The sequence below is a fragment of the Amblyomma maculatum genome, chromosome 1 (assembly GCF_055883805.1).
Source record: "Amblyomma maculatum isolate TAMU_Amacu chromosome 1, ASM5588380v1, whole genome shotgun sequence".
Taxonomy (NCBI): Eukaryota; Metazoa; Arthropoda; class Arachnida; order Ixodida; family Ixodidae; genus Amblyomma; species Amblyomma maculatum.
The window spans coordinates 441,276,615-441,294,336 of record NC_139344.1 but is presented as its reverse complement, the minus strand read 5'-3'; the positions used below and the strand labels follow the sequence as shown (position 1 = coordinate 441,294,336).

Here is a 17,722-nt window from a genome sequence, read left to right as displayed (position 1 = left end):
AATATTATATGAGGAACACCTGAGGAAATTGGACAGTAACAGATGGGCAGCTAAGGTATTTAAATACCTGTACCTAAAAAGCGTTGACTTACAATGGAGGAAAAGAACTAGTAAACTAACTAGTAAGTATGCTAGTCACAAGGACGGAGAAATAAAGAGCATTAAGCAACAGGTGAAAAACACAGAAGGTAAAAATTGGATAAATTCGATGGAAAAGAAACAGAGTGTGGAATTATACCGAAAGTGGAAAATGCAGATCAGGAAGGAGGATTTCTTTGATAACTCAAGAGGCAGTGCCCTACTTTTTGAAGCTAGATCAGGGTGCCTTAGAACACGCAGCTACAAAAAGAAATTTAACAATTGAGATGACGCATGTGCTGTATGTGGAAACTCCATAGAAACAATTGACCATATTATACTCGAATGTAATGGTATCCATCCGAAAGTTGATGCAGGCGCAATCACTGTTCCTGAAGCTCTGGGGTTTAGAGATAACAGTGGCCGGGTGAATAAACCGTCGGTGGAAACTAGCAAAAAACGACTGAAGATTGGTGACTTAAAAGCAGAGAAGTGACATAATGTTAGTAATGTAGGAACAAAAGTTAATAAATAGAATGATTGTTTAGTTAACCATTCTAAATCAATAATTAAGACATAGGAAGAAAAATGAGCATGATAGCTACTGCTACCACCCCGTTTCAAAGGGGACGCTCCTATATTCCATCCTGCCATCCATCCATCCAAATTGCAACTTCCCGTGCGTTGGCACTATTATCTGTTTAACGGAGATAACATCCGCCATTTGTTTTGGACCTGCACTAGTCAAACCACAGCGAACTGCCTAATTCCTATAACATCCACGCAGAAGATGAAGTGCAAAACAAAATCATGCATACACCATCGCTGTAGGTACTGAACCGCAGATTTCGGATTCAAAATAGACCTGCAGAATTTGTGCATTTTCGTGAGTTAACGCGAACCTTTATCACTTCCATGACAGTTCTAGTTGTTTTTCACAACTTCTCCAGTGGGAGAAGAGCTCTAAAAGTATCCTTTTTCTTTACTGTTTCAGATACACACATGCGTATACCTGGAGACGACTAAAGGCCAGGTGAAACGAACATTGTCGTGCACGTTTCCTTTACTTTATGCATTATTTGCATGAATTCGACATCAAAGCATTTATATCTGAGCAAACGCCTGTAAATTTGTGAAACAAGAATAGTTTTCAAGAAATCACGCCAGTTTTCCTTAGGTGACCACAGGGGTGACGCCTGAAAAGTTGCTTTGAAGCTCGTACCTTGCAATGAAGGCAGCGTTCTAAAGTCGTGTGCCTTTTTTCGATTCAATAACAGTTCATATTAGCTGCCGCTCTTCACCACTGCTTTCATTTTGACTTCTTGGAGCCCACTGGTCAGGACATCTTTTGTTCAGTGTACCTAAGGGAGCTAAACAATCTGCATAATCTGACCTTGAATCTATTAGGAGGCTGTTGACGGGTGCTTCGAAGCCTGTACGGACATGAACCATTGTCGGCGCCATATAGTTAGCCTCAGCCCCTAAGGTGGTTTTCTTGGAATGAAATCTAGTCTACCTTTCTGAACTTTATGAATTATTCAAAAAATAAATGCAGTTTTTTCTTTCATATAATTGTCAAGTGAACCTCGCGTTTCTTGGTTAGTTAATTTGGGAGTGCGTCTACTCCGAACGGGGCCTGATCCCAGTTCAGGCCCTTGGTCAGGATAAAACTAATGGAGGAACAAATAATTTTTAAAGATGCCTAGGTTTGTTTTCGAGCTGAAAAATTTCACTCAGCTCGATACTAATAACGGCACACAATATATGTCAGGTTGGCGAATGAGCGCACTGCAATGCCACCAGAAGATATAGCCCAATAACTAACAACCTTGGCATCGCTCTTTATAAGGTTCGATCGTGGCATGCAGATATAGGAAACACTCAACTGAGCGTCCACCCCACTTGCTAGTAACATCAAAACACCAAATGGGGTAGAATTAGTGTATTTGGGGTTATGCTATGTTTGCTGTCAGGGTACTGGAGGCACATCAATTACTGCTTTACAGCGAGAGCTTTTGGCACATCCTGCATGGTTATCGCCTTAGCATACACTGACAAAGGGTCCTTCATGGGACCTGTGATGTGATGCCGATTGTGTCGCTTTTGCCGCTTTACCAAGAACTCTTGGTGTTTCATACAGTTATCTACTGAGCAGGTACTCACACTGAGTAGGATCTTTCTCTTAAATCTTAATCTATCAGCACCTCCCGAATATAGGCACCGGCATTAAACTAGCTCAATCATGATAGATTTTGTAGAAAGGCACATAGAATTCCCGTGTTTTAGAAGGATCACGCTTTGTAGAGAAATACTGTTACTGCCTGCAATGCATGCGCTTGGCTTTGAACTCTATTTCGTTTCTGCAACGTGCCAAGGTGGCCCAGTAGATATGGCAGTGGTTTCCTGATCTCAAGGCAGCAGAGTGCATACCGCAGCAGCAGCAGTATTTCGACCGACCTTCAACGCAAAATCATCCGAAAGACTGCAGTGTTGGCGTGCGTTAAAGAACTGAATGTAGTGCAAGTGAATCAGCAGCAAGTCATACGGTATCAAAATAGCAGCTCATGTGTCTATTCGTTGCGTTAAACCTTTCATACTAAAAGGCCTTCTGTCACCTTCAACTTGAGAATGTCAGCGTCTAATTTTATAGATAAACGCCATTGTGAAGATACGTGCACACGTCTAGAATTTTCTCCGGAGGTGAGGTGACTAATCCGGTCACGTGACTAGCGTCATGAAGGTGGCTGTGCGTGCATTATCATCTTGAATAGGCCGCCTTCCTGAAAGGTCCAAACATTTTAAAAAAAGGTCTGAGATCTTAGTGCGGCGAACCCTTTCCCTTAGTTTAGCGCGTTACGCAGCTGAACTTAGACGCATGAAAACAATTTTGGCCTATGTACAGGTGCGGATATAAGTAAACGGAGCACGCTTTGCCGTTCACATAAAAGTCTTATCTTCTACACTGGAGATAAGAAAACAATATTTGTCCAGGTGAAAAGGCACTGGCGTCTAGTGCCGGATCACACATACCAATACTGCTAATTTCAATTATGCAACGCGTGACAAATAATGGAAGGAAAAAGCATTCACCGTTTACTTTTGTCCGCGGGGGTACATAGCATATTTCGGAAAGGAAATTTATGAATAGTTCCTTTTCAATCTTCGTCTATCCGACTCTATTTACATGGAGGCATGTCAGACGTGTTAATTTAGACAGTATTTGGTCAGCGTTGTTTGCTCAAAACAGACGCAAGTGAAGAGCAGGAGCCATGAGATAAGGGCTCACTACATGGTGATAACACATCAAGCACTCACAGAGTGGCTGGGTTTACTTGAGGTTTCGAGAAAGAAAACACTACGTGAGGTGATAGCAGCTGCTTTTGCTTAGTGACTGTCAGCACCAGGAGGCGAATTTATCTATTGTAATAAAGTCTTTCCTTTCTATATTATTTTACGGAGGAAGCAGTGATATGTGATAAAATCATCATACCAGGTGGTAAATTTGAAAATTCCGCTATGGCAAAAATATTGTTATCATTCATTGCCTTACTTTCTAGAAAATATTAAGAACAAAAACATCAAAAACGAAGCGAAAGAGGATGCGACAATCAGAATGAAGAAGGAAGCCATAATACGTGGTTTATTTTTATTTTGGATCTTTTTCGCTGCGTTCATCTTCTACTTTCGCTTCGATGCCACAAGTGTAGAAAGGGAAGGCACACATGAGAATGCGTAGGCAGCAAACACGATAGTTAGATGGTATCTTCGAGGCATTGCAGATGAATCTGTGTGATATTCGGAAGATGAAATGGGCATGGGCAGGGCATGTAGTACGAAGGGAGGATAACCGATGGTTACTTATGGTAACAAACTGGATTCTAAGGGAAGGAAAGCGTAGCAGGGTGCGGCAGAAAGTTACGTGGGCGGATGAGGTTAAGAAGTTCGCAGGGGTCAAGAGGATGCCGCTAGCACAGAACCGGGTTAATTGGAGAAATATGGGGTAGGCCGTCGCTCTGCAGTGAGTATAATCATGTTGATGATGATGATGACATTCGAAAGGTAGTGGGCGACCGAACAGCTTGGCTTGATATGGTGTACAGGGCCACGAAGAGTCGACCCCGACTGAACGACTGAACTGAATGTAGACTTGGAGTAATTTCCGGCTCTCCACGGCGTGATGGGCTGTTCTCAGCTGTCAAGATAATGAGAAACGAAATAATATGCATGTTGTCTGGAATTTTATGATTTTACCTTATAATTTTTCATCGCCACCAGTGGGAGCTACAGAATTTCCACGTAGTCCAGGCCTGCGCCCAAGAGGTATTTGACAATGCGACCAGCGAAGCAATGAAGACGCAGTTGCTGGTCGAGTACGAGAAGTACATGGACAACAAAACCATCGAGAAGGTCTGCGCCAGCGACCCTATTGACTGCTTTTCTTCTTTAAATCACTTATATATGCATTGGCTTTTGCATGCAGAATGTTTTCATCGAAAATCTATACGGATTCAAAAATATCGTAAATCGTAAATTATTGAATCTAAATTACGCATTAAGCACAGCGCGATTTTGTTGAGAGTGAAGAACGAACATTTCCTTGGTCAGTGTTATGCTGCACGGCCTCCATATAGCGGTACAGTTTATAACAATGTATCGGATATAGTGATGGAATAAGCAATACATTATGCGCTAAGTATTTATTGTTGATCTTTGATTTTCAGACGGAATTCAACAAACATGCAATAAACTTCACTAGGTTTTTGTATTTAGCTGCGCTTAATTAGTAAATTTGTGGTAGTGGCTGATATTTGTGTAGCTTTTCGATGTCCAAATTTTGATTCCAATGTTCTTCATAATTTGTGCTGCAAACAGTCTGCGTCGAGCGCGTTCTGCCTTTCTGATTCTATGTGGAGCTTAGTTTTAGCTTTGGCATCATGGACGCATAGCTGAAGCCTTTTGCCAGTATCCTTAGTATACTTCATAGAAGGCTCACTAGAAGGCGGTTATCCTCAGAACATTTGGTTTGGCATACACATTTTTTGGAAGACACCCCTGTCATAATTATTAATTAAATTGTGGCTGGCTTTCTCTTCGGCCGAAAGAGCAAACATCAAGAACAAGACGACTCGAGAGGTTGGGCTGTCGGCTACAAGAGAAAAAAACCTGCACTTGGACAACGTTAAGATCCGGAGCTTACTCCGGTTACTGCCCCGTCCTATGCCACATGGAAAGCCTTCGAAGTAAAAAAAAAGAAAATGTGTATATAAAGCGAATGAATGAGGTATTTGTCGCTCAGTCGCCGCCGGACGTCTAGCGGCCAGTATTTGCGAACCTTTGAATCCTACGAGGGCAACAGAACGCAGAGGCGCGCTTTGTTAAGGCTAGTGTATTTGGCTGATGAAATCATACTCAGTCATGCCGTTTGGATTCTTTTTACGTGTTGAAAGCTTTAGTAAAGTATACATCGACGGAACGCAAATGCCAGCTATGTTTTCATCTGTGGCATAAAGCATTAATAGAGTCGAACGCTGAGCTAGTTGGTCGCACATCTCCTGGAAGAAGGCAGCAGAGTTGTCAGTGCAGCGTTCTCCTTGTGTGCGTGTGTGTGCCTCTTACGCTTTGCGTTGTTACCTGCTCTGCTGCCTTCTTCCAAGAGATGCATAAAGCAGTTGCAAACGATGCTGCGTACCGTTATGACGAAACAAATGCGGTAACGAAAAAAGCGCGGACCCCGTACGAATTCATTAAAATAGCGTTTAATTTTTCAGCTTGATTTCTTTGAATAATTTTATTTCATCATGCATTATTTATACGGCATTTTTTTATCCGGACCAACTTGCTCGTATTTTCGTCGTTTGCAATGTGATCCTTTGTGTCCCTTATTTATGTTTACACGCATATTGTACAGTTGCAGTGTCTATATGTTAACAATTTTATTCCTCTTCCATTATTGTAGATTCTCGCTTGCCACGCCAGGCGCCTCTACCCGGATGTAAAAAAGGTGAGCACAGTAACACATTGCATCGTAACTCTCAAAATGAGAAGGGGGGGGGGGGGGCAGTCATGTGGGTTAAAGACTGAGTGAACGCCTTGTTAAGCTATAGAGATCAGTTCGAACTTGTACGTGGAGACGAATCAGCTTTCTTGACGTCTCAAACCGCAATGAAAAACAAAAGCGTTTTTGTGGTGTCTCTAGTTACACGTCCTTTGTACGTTCAACGTCCAGTGGTCCACCATCACGAATCTCCTCCTTTATGATCCCAGCCAGGTTCATTGCAAGATAGAGACTTCTCGCATTCTTCGTCAACTGCACCTCTGATGAATCATCTGTGCATGCTGCTAGCAAGTGGTAGTATAACGATGACATGCTTGACACTCGTTGAGAATTGGGTTTCTCTACATCACGAGATCGCATTACATGGTCCAGTCGACATGCGCTGCCAACTCTGGTCTTTGAGATGCCTTTACTTTGATATCTGAGAGTGAGATGGGAATCAGTCCTCCAGGACCTATGGATCCCGAGCCATGCACGCTTATTCCCGACCATGCAGTCACGTTTTTATGGCTTGGTTCGAATCCAGCTTTACGTCTTATGGCCTTTAACATGTTGTGGTCGCTAACAACTTACCCCTCATGTAATGTCCCATCTGGGGGCCCTTGAGGTTCTAATAAATAAAAAAAATGAAAAAAGGTTTATAAGCATACCTGAGACAGTAGAGGAAGAAGTTAAAGAACTAATGATTAAGCGAGTGACAAAGTATTGACGCTAACAGGGATCTTCAAGGATAGCCGTAGACACAAACCGCTAATTTTGTAGCCCTTTAACCTTACAGGCGGAATTTAGGTGAGCAAAATCGTCACAGAAAGAGGGTGGGCCTTTGAAGTGGCCAGCCAAGACCAAGTCTGTCGAGATAATTTAAATTGGGAATCTTTGGGTAGGGTTTGCGTATCGTTCAAGGGAAAAAAATGCCAGCAGCGAGAATTTAGCAATTGAAATTTGATTTGTCACAACCTGCCATAGATGCACGTTGTTTATTTTTCAGTTTAGATTACGTTTCAACCGGCAGTGTGCTTCATTCATAGCGTACCCTCTCCATTTACTCTGTTGTAATTTTTTTGCACCGCGGTGCCTTGACGACCGTTGCCGTCGAGATGACTTATCGGTGTTGAGTATTTTCTTACTTCCTAGCTTTTAACAACTGTGCAGCGCTTAGATTTCTGACTTTGTTTTGTGACATGTTCATTTATGCCTAAATCGCATATTGTCCTATAATTGCCTCCCTGCAATAATGTCGTTGATGTGTTGCAGGTACTTGCTTCAAAAGCAATGGAAAGGGAATGGGGAGTATAGACCACACGATCTTTACAACTTCATCGACAGCTTGTGTCTCGTTAGCGGACGGTGATCAGTAGCAAGTGCTTGCATGCGAAGTACTGACTTTGGTACGCGGCTATGCAAATTTATTCTTCTAATTGTAGCGCGGTACGATGTCACGCTAATTTATTTTTTGAGTTGTAGAATGAGGAGTTTTAACAACGCGTATTTTACTGATACCTTTAAGCAATGAAGATAGCGCTTCATAAATAAGTTTTCTGTGGGAACAAATGGGAGTTGATGTGTAGACAATTTGTGTTTATTATAAGGCAAACATTGTTTCGTTTCCTTTTCTATTGCGGTTGCGCACGAATTGTAAAGCATAAAACAGAAAAAAGAGTGAATAAACCTAAATTTCCCACCATTTGTCCCACTACTGCATGTCGCTGCTAGACAGTGCTGCAAACTACGTTCCCCTCTTGTTCGGAAGCCAGTGAAACAAAGCGACCCAAATTCTGCGTAAAATAAGCAAATTCTCGTTTGGAGGAAGCAGTAATATTTACTTATTCTGCACCTAAACTTGAGATGACTTTCCTATATTTTGCATAAGAGTAAAAACAGTTGTGAAAGCCGAAAAAAAGTCTCACTAGCACGCACAACTACGTGGTATTCATGGATGCAATTCTCACACAGTTCGCTTTCATGATGAAGGAATGTGTAGCTTAGGGTTAGGTTAGACTGAATAAAAATTAACGACGTATCTAAAACGTTCGCTAACAACATGAAGCTTCCTTCATGCAAACCTTCTTTATGTCATTGTGGAGCGAACTGGCCCCGAATGACACCGCATTGTGAAAAGTGTTTGTTCCCACTGTTTTGCTCCCTTGTGGACAATATATAAGAGTATAATACATACATATATTCGGAGCTGCCCTCCCCTATGCCGTTCCTCACACAATGAGTCACTATTGGACGTTATAGCCATAAAATCAACACCAAACATTTCCTCTGTTTATCTATCTTGATAAAGGAAGCTCAAAAAACATTGCTCTTACGAGGTGGCCTTGTCAAAATACGCGTCTATAAACGGGATCGCGGACAGCTGTGTTTCTCTTTCTGTTTGATCATCCTGACTTACCGCAGGATATGTTGACGTTCGCAGAACGAGAGTGGGGAAATGATGGTCTCTTGCCGCTCCCCTGCTCTTGGGGGTCACGGACCGAAGAAGTACCAAGACACTGAGGCGCTTCGGATGCGCAACGTGGTGGTCCGTCAGGTATGTTGCTGCTTCTTGAAGAGGTCATTGAAATGCAGTTCAAGTAGCTCTGAATGTGTATGCTTATAAAAATATTTAGGTAGTACGTTGGAAAACACGATGCCTTGATAGGCGGCATTTTTTCTTGAGGAATGAAGCGTTTGTGTTTACATGCTGCGTTATTTCTGACGAAAATACTGACCAGTGATACCGAGTGAAAACAAAGGTCGGTTAGGGAATGCCTAATAAATGTATAATTTTCAATTAAAGCGCATAATCAAGCCATCGAATTTGGAACACCATTGATCTGATATAAACGAGGAAAACTTCTTTTAGGACGAATCAGCTCTTGTTTATGGACGAGATCTATAATAGACAACAAAAGAACGCAAATATTTCCTCTTCCGCACCATGTTATTATCGCGATGCAGGTTCAGGTTAAGAACAAATGCCATTCTTCTCCTATTGAGGGCGGTTATTTGAACTAGTTATTATTTTGTCAATCACGTTTTGTGTATTACTCATAACAATTGTTTTGTTCTCGCTCTGATAGAGAAGCAAGTAATCAGGAGCATTGCCATGGGCCCGTGTCTGTGCTTTAAGCGAATCAATGAAAGTCATACACAGCTAAGCCTTGCTAAAACGTCTGTCTTATTTACGTGTCCAAAGTCCAGGGCACCCAAAAATGATGGGGAATACTAGAGTTTAATATCAGTAGTGTGAAGTTCTGTGAAAATTCATCTACAATAATTAAGTACTAAGTGCTCCCCATACTTCCCATTTCTCGACTTTCTCAACTGCATCGGCGGGAAGTCATGTCCCTTAGATACGCGGTCTTGTGTCTTTGCTGTATTCGAGAGACTCCAAGATGATGCAGGGGTAAAAAAAGAACACATATTGAAACATTTCAGTTTAGAAAGCGTGAGACCCACGATGACCATAATTATAAGTTGTCATGTCTTTCTGCAAAGTGCCACAAGATCATGTACAACCAATTATACATACGATAACTAGGGTGATACAAACAATCGATCAGACGGTGTCAACGCAAGCCGCTGCCGCTTAGGTAGCTCGTTGTTCCACGGCGCCAGATATAAAGAAATGGCCCACAAGAAGAGCTAAATGGGAGTCGCAACGCAGAACACCTAAGAGGTGACGACGGGGCGGAACCTTACTGAGATATCAGCTTAACTTACTAGATTTCTTTTCATAAATATAGAGTCCAGGAGATGGTAACAAGATGAAGCATAGAATTATGTAATATTGCTTAGTAGCAACCATAACTGCTCACTGCTTGAAGTTTCAAAGATATAGAGGGGAATCTTGTTTTGCGTTCTCTTTTCCTCAAAATGTCTTGCAAGTTATTTTGACAACGCTCTCCTTGAGCGCCATTGGTTGTGCAAGTTATATAACGTATCAGATATTAATTTTTTTTTTTTTTTACGCAAGCTTGCCATAAGGCATATTATATAAACTCGTGTAAATTATTTTCGTTAAGGAACCGGAACAGGCTCCCACTGTTATCGTTGCCGGTGAGCCATTTAGAGAAGTCCTCTTTCCTTGATGTGGTTAGTCCCACTTCGCGCAGAATATGTGTCCTTGATGTCCTTGTCCCTGCACAAGTCCACAGCAGGTGGCGAACATCCACTACTGCAGCTGGTGTGGAATACTTCGGGCATGTGGTTGGTCCGATATCGAATTTACCCCTGAAATGTCTTCGCTGACAATAAAATAAGTGTTAAGACTGCAGAAATTGCCTTCTGACATAATCCTACGCAATAATAGTTCATCATATATGCCTCTTTAATAAACTCATTTGTAGAAAGTTTCATATAAGTCAATTTCGTGACGTTCGGTGACGGCTGAGGGTCATTATTCGGAGATTAGATGGTTATTTTGCAATTCTGTCAATCATATTAAACGTTCAGCGTAGCCCAGAGCACATGAACGACCAAAGGAGCCGGATACTAGCGCAACATACAAATCTCAGTTCTAAGCGGCGTCACTGCTTCTTAGTACGCGAAATTAAGACTTAGACGATAGCGGTTTCTCCATAAACGTGCTAAAGCGCTTTTTATACAAAAAGTAAAAAACAAAATGGCTGTGGTAACAGTCACAGCGCAAAGCTCGGTGACAGTCACACTGTTGGTGCTGGTTTCTTGGTTTTAAGCTTGTCTATAGGCCATTCTCTAAGAGGCAGTCACTTGCCAAAAAATGCGAATTATGGAACTGTTGGTGAATAAATTTGTTTATGTAAGCTGTCAGTTTTTACTGGCTTTCAACTTGGACTATCATCTCCTCGGGCTCCTATCTTGCAAACTCCTCAAAATTACGAAGCAGCACAATTTGCAGGTGAGGGCCTCGTACTTAAATGACTAGCTCCTCGTCAACTTTTTGTACTCTATTTGTATTGCAGGTATTCCACTTTTAAAGTGCGGCTTATTCACCCTCTAAGAACACCCCGTATTTGAAAGTTAAAACCAATATCTTCTTTATAGGGCACTTAGGAACGGCTTTCTAAATAGGATGAAGACCACCTCGTTTTCGAAATGCCTGGCTGCGCACGGTAACTGTGCACCACACGAAAGTTCGGGACAGTGGAAAAATGTTCCTTGCCTTAATCTCAGAGCCGTGCAGGTCTACAGGAACAAATAGATAGTTCAGGGTAGGAGAGGCCCCGCTAGGCCTTCACTTACGACCAGGACCAACTCATTACCCTAATAGTTCCGCCTGCCGTCATATTTCCTTCCTTCTGAAACATGTTTTTCTCGCAAGCATTTTTACTGCTTCCCCTTCCAAAATATTTCAACGATGCAATGCTCCTCTCTTTTTTTCACATTAGGTTGGCGAGTGCATTCGGAGGCGCTCAACGGTGACTGAGGTAAGGTGGCCCAATTTTGGGGCGCTCCCTTTTACGCATGCATAAAAGATGGCAAAAAGAAAAAAGTAAAAAAGACATAAAGCAAAAATCGTCCTTAATAAAATAACTAATTTCCTTGGAAAAATCGCAGGTCACATGTGCTCATCGAAGCTTTTCAGCAATAAGGAAAACATTTATTTTAAATAAAACTATTGGACAAGTTCCAAAGATGTCTGAACGGCAAAGCACAAGAAGCCGCTGGTGGATTCTCGAAGCCGCTGGTGGATTCTCAAACGATTATATTCGGTGACCGATTTGACAAGAGAGGAACACAAAATCGAGGCAAGCTTAATAAATCCCTAACGTTTATCCTATCCAGGCAGTAATACTCAAAGCTACTCTGACTGTTCCTTATGCATTAAAAAAGAACATGCATACTATAGGGTATACCCTGAGCATATGAAAGCTCCAACTTGACTAAAATGACGGAAGAGGCTAAGACAGGCATGGTTTTTTAATAAAAAAAGCAGTATATATATATATATATATATATATATATATATATATGTATATATATATATATATATATATATATATATATATATATATATATATATATATATATATATATTAAAGCAAATATGGCGTTCACGCTGGTTGTTGTTGATTACCGCAATTTTCAGCAACCAGAAAGTCAATTTTTCGCACCATCGTCTTCGTCAGCTTGCACTCCTATGTGTAGTGCTTCGTTTGCTCACGATATCACTCATGTTTACCCTTGCTACGTAATGTAAATACATCAGCTATGGCCAACGTATCTTTCGGACGCTATTTCTCGTTTTTGGGGCTCTGTTACAGGACGGTCATTTTGGGGATGAGCCCATGGGAAAAATATTGTGCCATCGTAGAGTTCTACCAAATATTTCTCTCGCTTGACCGTGCTATCATGCCAGCGGTTCCACAAGCATCGAAGTTTTCACATATGACTCGCCACATGCAGCTCCTCCGATCCCGCTGCGTACGGCGAGCGCTGCTTTCGCGCACGTCAAGGTTGCTTGCCATATATAGCTGCTCCCGTTCTCTGCCTTTGGCGGTCAAGTGGTTACGTTTGTGGTGTAATTTCTACGCACACTGGACGATTTAACGAATAATACGTTTATAGCAAATGCTGGTAAACAAACAAAATATCGAAAGAGAGAGGGGGGGGGGGGTTGTTGCGTGGATATCTTAAGCTGCCAATATAGCATTTTGGTCAACTTGCTGCTTTGCATTAGCTACGAAGATTTCATGCATGTTCTGTGCGATGAAGGGAATCAGAAAGGAAAGAAAAAGAACCGAGTAGTTTCCAAGTAGCTAGCTGAAAAAGCTCAATGCTGAAATATTTACAACTCTACACCAGTTTGCTTGACCTGCAAAGGGAAGCAGTGGACTTCATTGTCGAAGCATATACAGCAACTCGCTTTTCATTATTTCTTGAAAGCCAAACTAGCACAGGTAAGAAACAATATTTGCACAAGCACCTCCGTATCCATAGGTGCGGTTCATTTCAAGTCACCCATCCAGCCTCCCACTTACGGAAACCGTGTTCAAAGCCCACACATAATGTAATGCTTCTCGCCTAAAGGACCCTTTGGGTATATAAATAAATTTTGTTGCTCTTAAACTGCGGGCGAAGACATGAGGCAGAATGATTGTATAATTACCTCACCACAGGCGTTCATCCGCAAGGAGACAATCTTGCGTGACGATCAGGTCTGGCTAGCTGTACAACACAGGGAGACAAGATTTCAACCAGAGCCTTAATGAAAGCCAAAGTCAAAAGAAAATTTTAGTATCGTTCAGAATAAAAAGGCTTCCTTATCTTGAAACAGTGTATATGTAAATATTTCTAAAAAGCCATGAGCTATCTAGGATACTATCAAACTTGCATGTCATTCCTCAATACGCCTCTGATCAACCATCGCGCTTTCAAAACCATGCAGATTTGTAGATTTTTCGCGTTCGCAGCATTAAAGTGTGTTGGAAATTAAAAAATTCGAACACTGCAATCCACACTTACTTACTTTCTTAGAAATCTGGAACAAAAATTGCGCTTGGCTACTAGGATGAAACAAAACGGCTTTATTTACACTGTGCCCTTTCATCATGCGTTCCAAACACTTAATTCATAGGCATAACTTTGCCCAATATGCTGCACACGTGGTGCCGAAAGTTTTAATTTTTTTTGCTAAGTTTATTGCCTCAGGGCACAAAAATACTATGAAGGATGGAAGGCGTGATCAAATAAATGAAAAAGGTTGGCTGATGCATTGAAGTCCAGGAGTGAACGATGATGTGGTCCCTGCGCCCAAGCGGCATAAGACTGGGAATTAGGGGAGAGCCAGCTGCCTCCAGGTGCTGGATCCGCGTTGGCTTCAGCGCTGGACATTCCCACAGTAGGTGATGGATGTCAGCTTCAATATTTCTGGATTTGCAGACGGGCAACCAGGGTGTAGATACCAATGTCGAAATTGAGGCCACTTTCTATCACTTTCTAATCTGATTCCTTGTAATTTTTGTTTTTTTTTTTGCTGCTTGAAAATACCTGTTTTAATTTTCCAGTTACGATACATGCAACCGTGTCTTTGAATCAGCACCTTGATGCGGATCCCCGTATTGCCTTTCGTGAAATGTGTAGGTGCCAGTTCACCCCTCATATTTGAAGATCCTTCATGTCGCCGTTTTAAGGCCTATTGAGAAATTCCTTCATTAATTCTGGAATTAAACTTGGCTCCGCGCTATAATTTTGTTAAAAAGCAATTTAAAATAAGAATTTCTTTAGCTAATTTTTAGAGGAAATTAACATAGAGCAGCATCCTTTTTTGCAGTGAACATAAAATGCTTGTTTTGGCTCATAACATGCTTAAACAATTTAAATGATATATATTAAAGCTTCCTGTTGATCAATCTGCACATCTTGTTGTTATTCTTGCTTGATGCTGATGTTAGAAGCCCACTTAGATTACTACAGTGATATGCAGCAAAAAGTATTCAACTTCAAAGTGATCGCTTAAAGCATCGCAACCTTAGAGAACCACCTTACATTTTCACTTCTCTGCTTGCTCACTCTTAGCCTTTTAAGCAGGAGGTCGTTACCGTGCGTAGCGATGACATTGCGATATTGGTAAAACCTCCTCACAGTATGTGTATGTGGCCTCTCGTTTGTAGGGCGTACGTTTGAACCTCGTGCACAGATATAAGGAACGTACAGTTAAGAAGCGCGAAAGAAAATTTAAATTGAGTAAGTTAACTTTTTATGAGATTAGATCAGCAACTTACCGGTATGACTCAAGAGGAAAGTATATAGGAACTGCATCTTACCGGTAATCACCTATGGGGCGGAAACGTGCTGGCTGACCAAACAGGTTCTACTTAATTAGAGGACAAGGCAGAGGGCTATCGAAAGAAAAATGGTAGGGCTAACATTAAGAGATAGGAAGCGTGCAGGGTGGGTCACAGAAAGAACTCGGGTTAATGATATTGTGAGCCTTCTGTGGACCTTCTTTCATTTGTACATGCCATGATCTTCTTCTTTCATTTGTACATGCCATGATCTTCTTCTTTCATTTGTACATACCATCATCATCGTCCCGCGGCGCCGGCTCCGGCGCGCGCCTGGGGCCGTATCCAGCGGAGGTTCCTTTCGGGAACCGTTCTCTTTAAAGATGACGTCAATTTGACGTCAGCAAGACAGCGGGCGCCACCTCACGGCGAAGACGGGAAAGACAGCGGCCAATCAGCGATGGCCACAGATCGTAGGCGTGTCCATCACGAGCATGTGGCTTTTTCTGGTACCAAATACTTGTACCAAAGTGGTGTTAAGCACGAAACAAACCTAATAATTACATAGTAATGCAAACTAGTGAATAATAGACTGAAATATTCTTAGAAGCATCCTGTTAACAACTGCCAAGCAATTATCTTGGCTCATGAGTACCTTTCTTCGCCGCTAGATGGTGTTGCGCGCGCGGCGGCGTCGTCTGCTTTCTCGCTCGCTGTGAAGTTTTTGTAAGTTCTGCCTTTCGCACAGAGTGGCAAATATCCTAATAACGATGTCTACAACGCCCGTAGTATGCAGTCCGAATCACGCTAGCTCTTTGACGGAGGAGTTGCTGCCGCCGTTGCGAGTACGAACGAGCTGCTTGATACCGGCACCGCGCCGGCGCGTCCGCGCCTGCCTATGTAGCGGGGCAGCGTCCGTAGCCTTATCGGCCGCTCAAGCGTCGTGAGTATGCGAGACCTTTCCGTGAATAGCTGTCAATGTAGGACGCAGCCGATGACACATGGAATCCGACTGCACTCGACCCAGTCAGCCACCGTCTGCTCCCCTTCCGCTGATGTAGAAGGAGGGAAAACTCAGCCCGCACTTACGGACGCGAATTATTTGTCTCTACGACTGCCGGATTCAAATGGTCGCACTGCTGTTGGCCGAGAGCTCCCGATCGCAAAGTAGCGATCGAAGCGCGTAGAGCACCTTTGCTTCTGACGGCAGCCCGGCATACCCCTTCGTCCCCACTTCGCTTCGCGATCGGCACGCAGCCTTAGCCAGTGTTGCCGCAAAACCTCCTGAAACATGTAAAAGGCGTTGTCTCGTTCTTCTTTTTTTTTTTACTGCGTTAGTTTACTAAACCCGCAAAGCGCTGCCCAAAAAAAAAAAACAAAAAAAAAAGGATACCACGGCCGTACTCAAGCAGCTGCGCGGCGCGCGCCGTCGCTCGACTACGGCCATGAGGCGCCACAGCGAGCGCAGAGCGGTTCCATCTCGAAGCAGACCAACTCGTCGCGGTTCCTGCGCCGGCCGGCAAAACGGTTCCTTTCGGAGCGGTGGCCCCGCCCCGTGCCGCTCCGTGACGTAGGCGAAAAACGTGGAGCCGCCTCCGGAAGTTTTGGGGGTCACGCCGGACGTGACGCAGCAACCAATTAGGAGCGGCGAAAGGAACCAGTTCCCGAACGGAACCGTCGCGGGATCTGGCCCCTGGGTTCGTGATCGGATTAAAACGCTAGACAAGGCTTCGCTGTCCTTGCCGTCACGACCTCGCCGTCTCGACCTAGCCTTCTTTTACAATATTCTGTTGAACATCAAGAAGAACTGGGCATGGGCAGGACATCAAGTCCAAAGAAATGCCAGCGGTCACTTAGGGTAGCAGATTCCATACCAAAGCAAGGAAAACGTAGCAGAGGGCAGCATAAAGCCAGGTGGGCGGAGGCGTTCAAGACGACGACCGGGTTAATTGGAGGTATATGGCAGAGGCTTTCGGCCTGCAGTGGATATAGTCCGGCTGGTGATGATCATTATAATGACCGGTCAACACTTTTCGAGAAGTATAATCTGTATGATAGTTCTGCATGATGTTCTCAGCTGGGCGCTCGCGTTAATCAAAGTTTTCGAAGGGGTAATTTTCCTTCGTAGGCATACCTTCGGTTCAGGTTTTTCAGCTATCTGCTTGGGGGGCGAGATCTCTGTGCAAATCGACTATGCCTGACAATGAAAGACACTATGTGTACAATATCAACCGAAATATTTGTTCCTGGTGGGCCACTCCACATCAGGTGAAGGATATATGTGAGGCTGCACAAAGAGCAACACAATACCCCAATTTGCATCACATTTTACACTCCTCTGACATGCTTATAAAAAAATAAACAGCTGTTGCAAACAATTTTTGCTGCCCTCTCGGGAGCCGGTTTGCATTTCTGTTATCTAATGTCGCGTGTGCCTTCTACACGTGTCTGCTCTTTTTGTGCTATGCCTGCCACCCACGCGCACAGCACGTCTCCCTGCATTAAGCAAGAATTCTAGTTTACGCATTCAAAGGACTAGTTCGAATAGCCACAGCAGGGACGTACTCAAAATGAACCCCATGCCCCGTGCGTTCCCTAAGCTGCGTGACTGTCGACCGGCAGCGAAGCTAGTACAGCTAGAGAAGCCAAAACATCCAAAACGGTCACGCATGCCAGGCTTAGCGTAAGCGCATGTGCTTAATTGGTATCGCATTGCTGGGCAGAACCTTTGGCATGTCTGTCAGGTGCTACTGCCCAGATGACAATGAATTAGATATATGCTGCCACCTTGCAATCTATCGCCTGCAGTGGAGAGTTGATTGTGCGCATGAGCCTCCAAAGCAGCGATAAAAGGCTTCTCCTTCTTTTGGTTTACAACATATGTACGAATCTC

General features: G+C 43.2%; 1 protein-coding gene across 1 annotated transcript in view; it reads left to right on the top strand.

Moving 5' to 3' along the window:
- The window catches only part of LOC146209572 (uncharacterized), a 60,832-nt gene extending 46,782 nt beyond the window's left edge, over nucleotides 1–14,050 (top strand). Inside the window, exons 9-14 of the mRNA XM_084580510.1 lie at nucleotides 1,073–1,111; nucleotides 4,354–4,485; nucleotides 6,035–6,088; nucleotides 8,562–8,669; nucleotides 11,491–11,529; nucleotides 13,985–14,050. Coding sequence (XP_084436636.1) covers nucleotides 1,073–1,111; nucleotides 4,354–4,485; nucleotides 6,035–6,088; nucleotides 8,562–8,669; nucleotides 11,491–11,529; nucleotides 13,985–14,050 — 438 coding nt within the window. The remainder of the gene's footprint in view (nucleotides 1–1,072; nucleotides 1,112–4,353; nucleotides 4,486–6,034; nucleotides 6,089–8,561; nucleotides 8,670–11,490; nucleotides 11,530–13,984) is intronic.
- The last annotated feature ends 3,672 nt before the right edge of the window (nucleotides 14,051–17,722 follow it).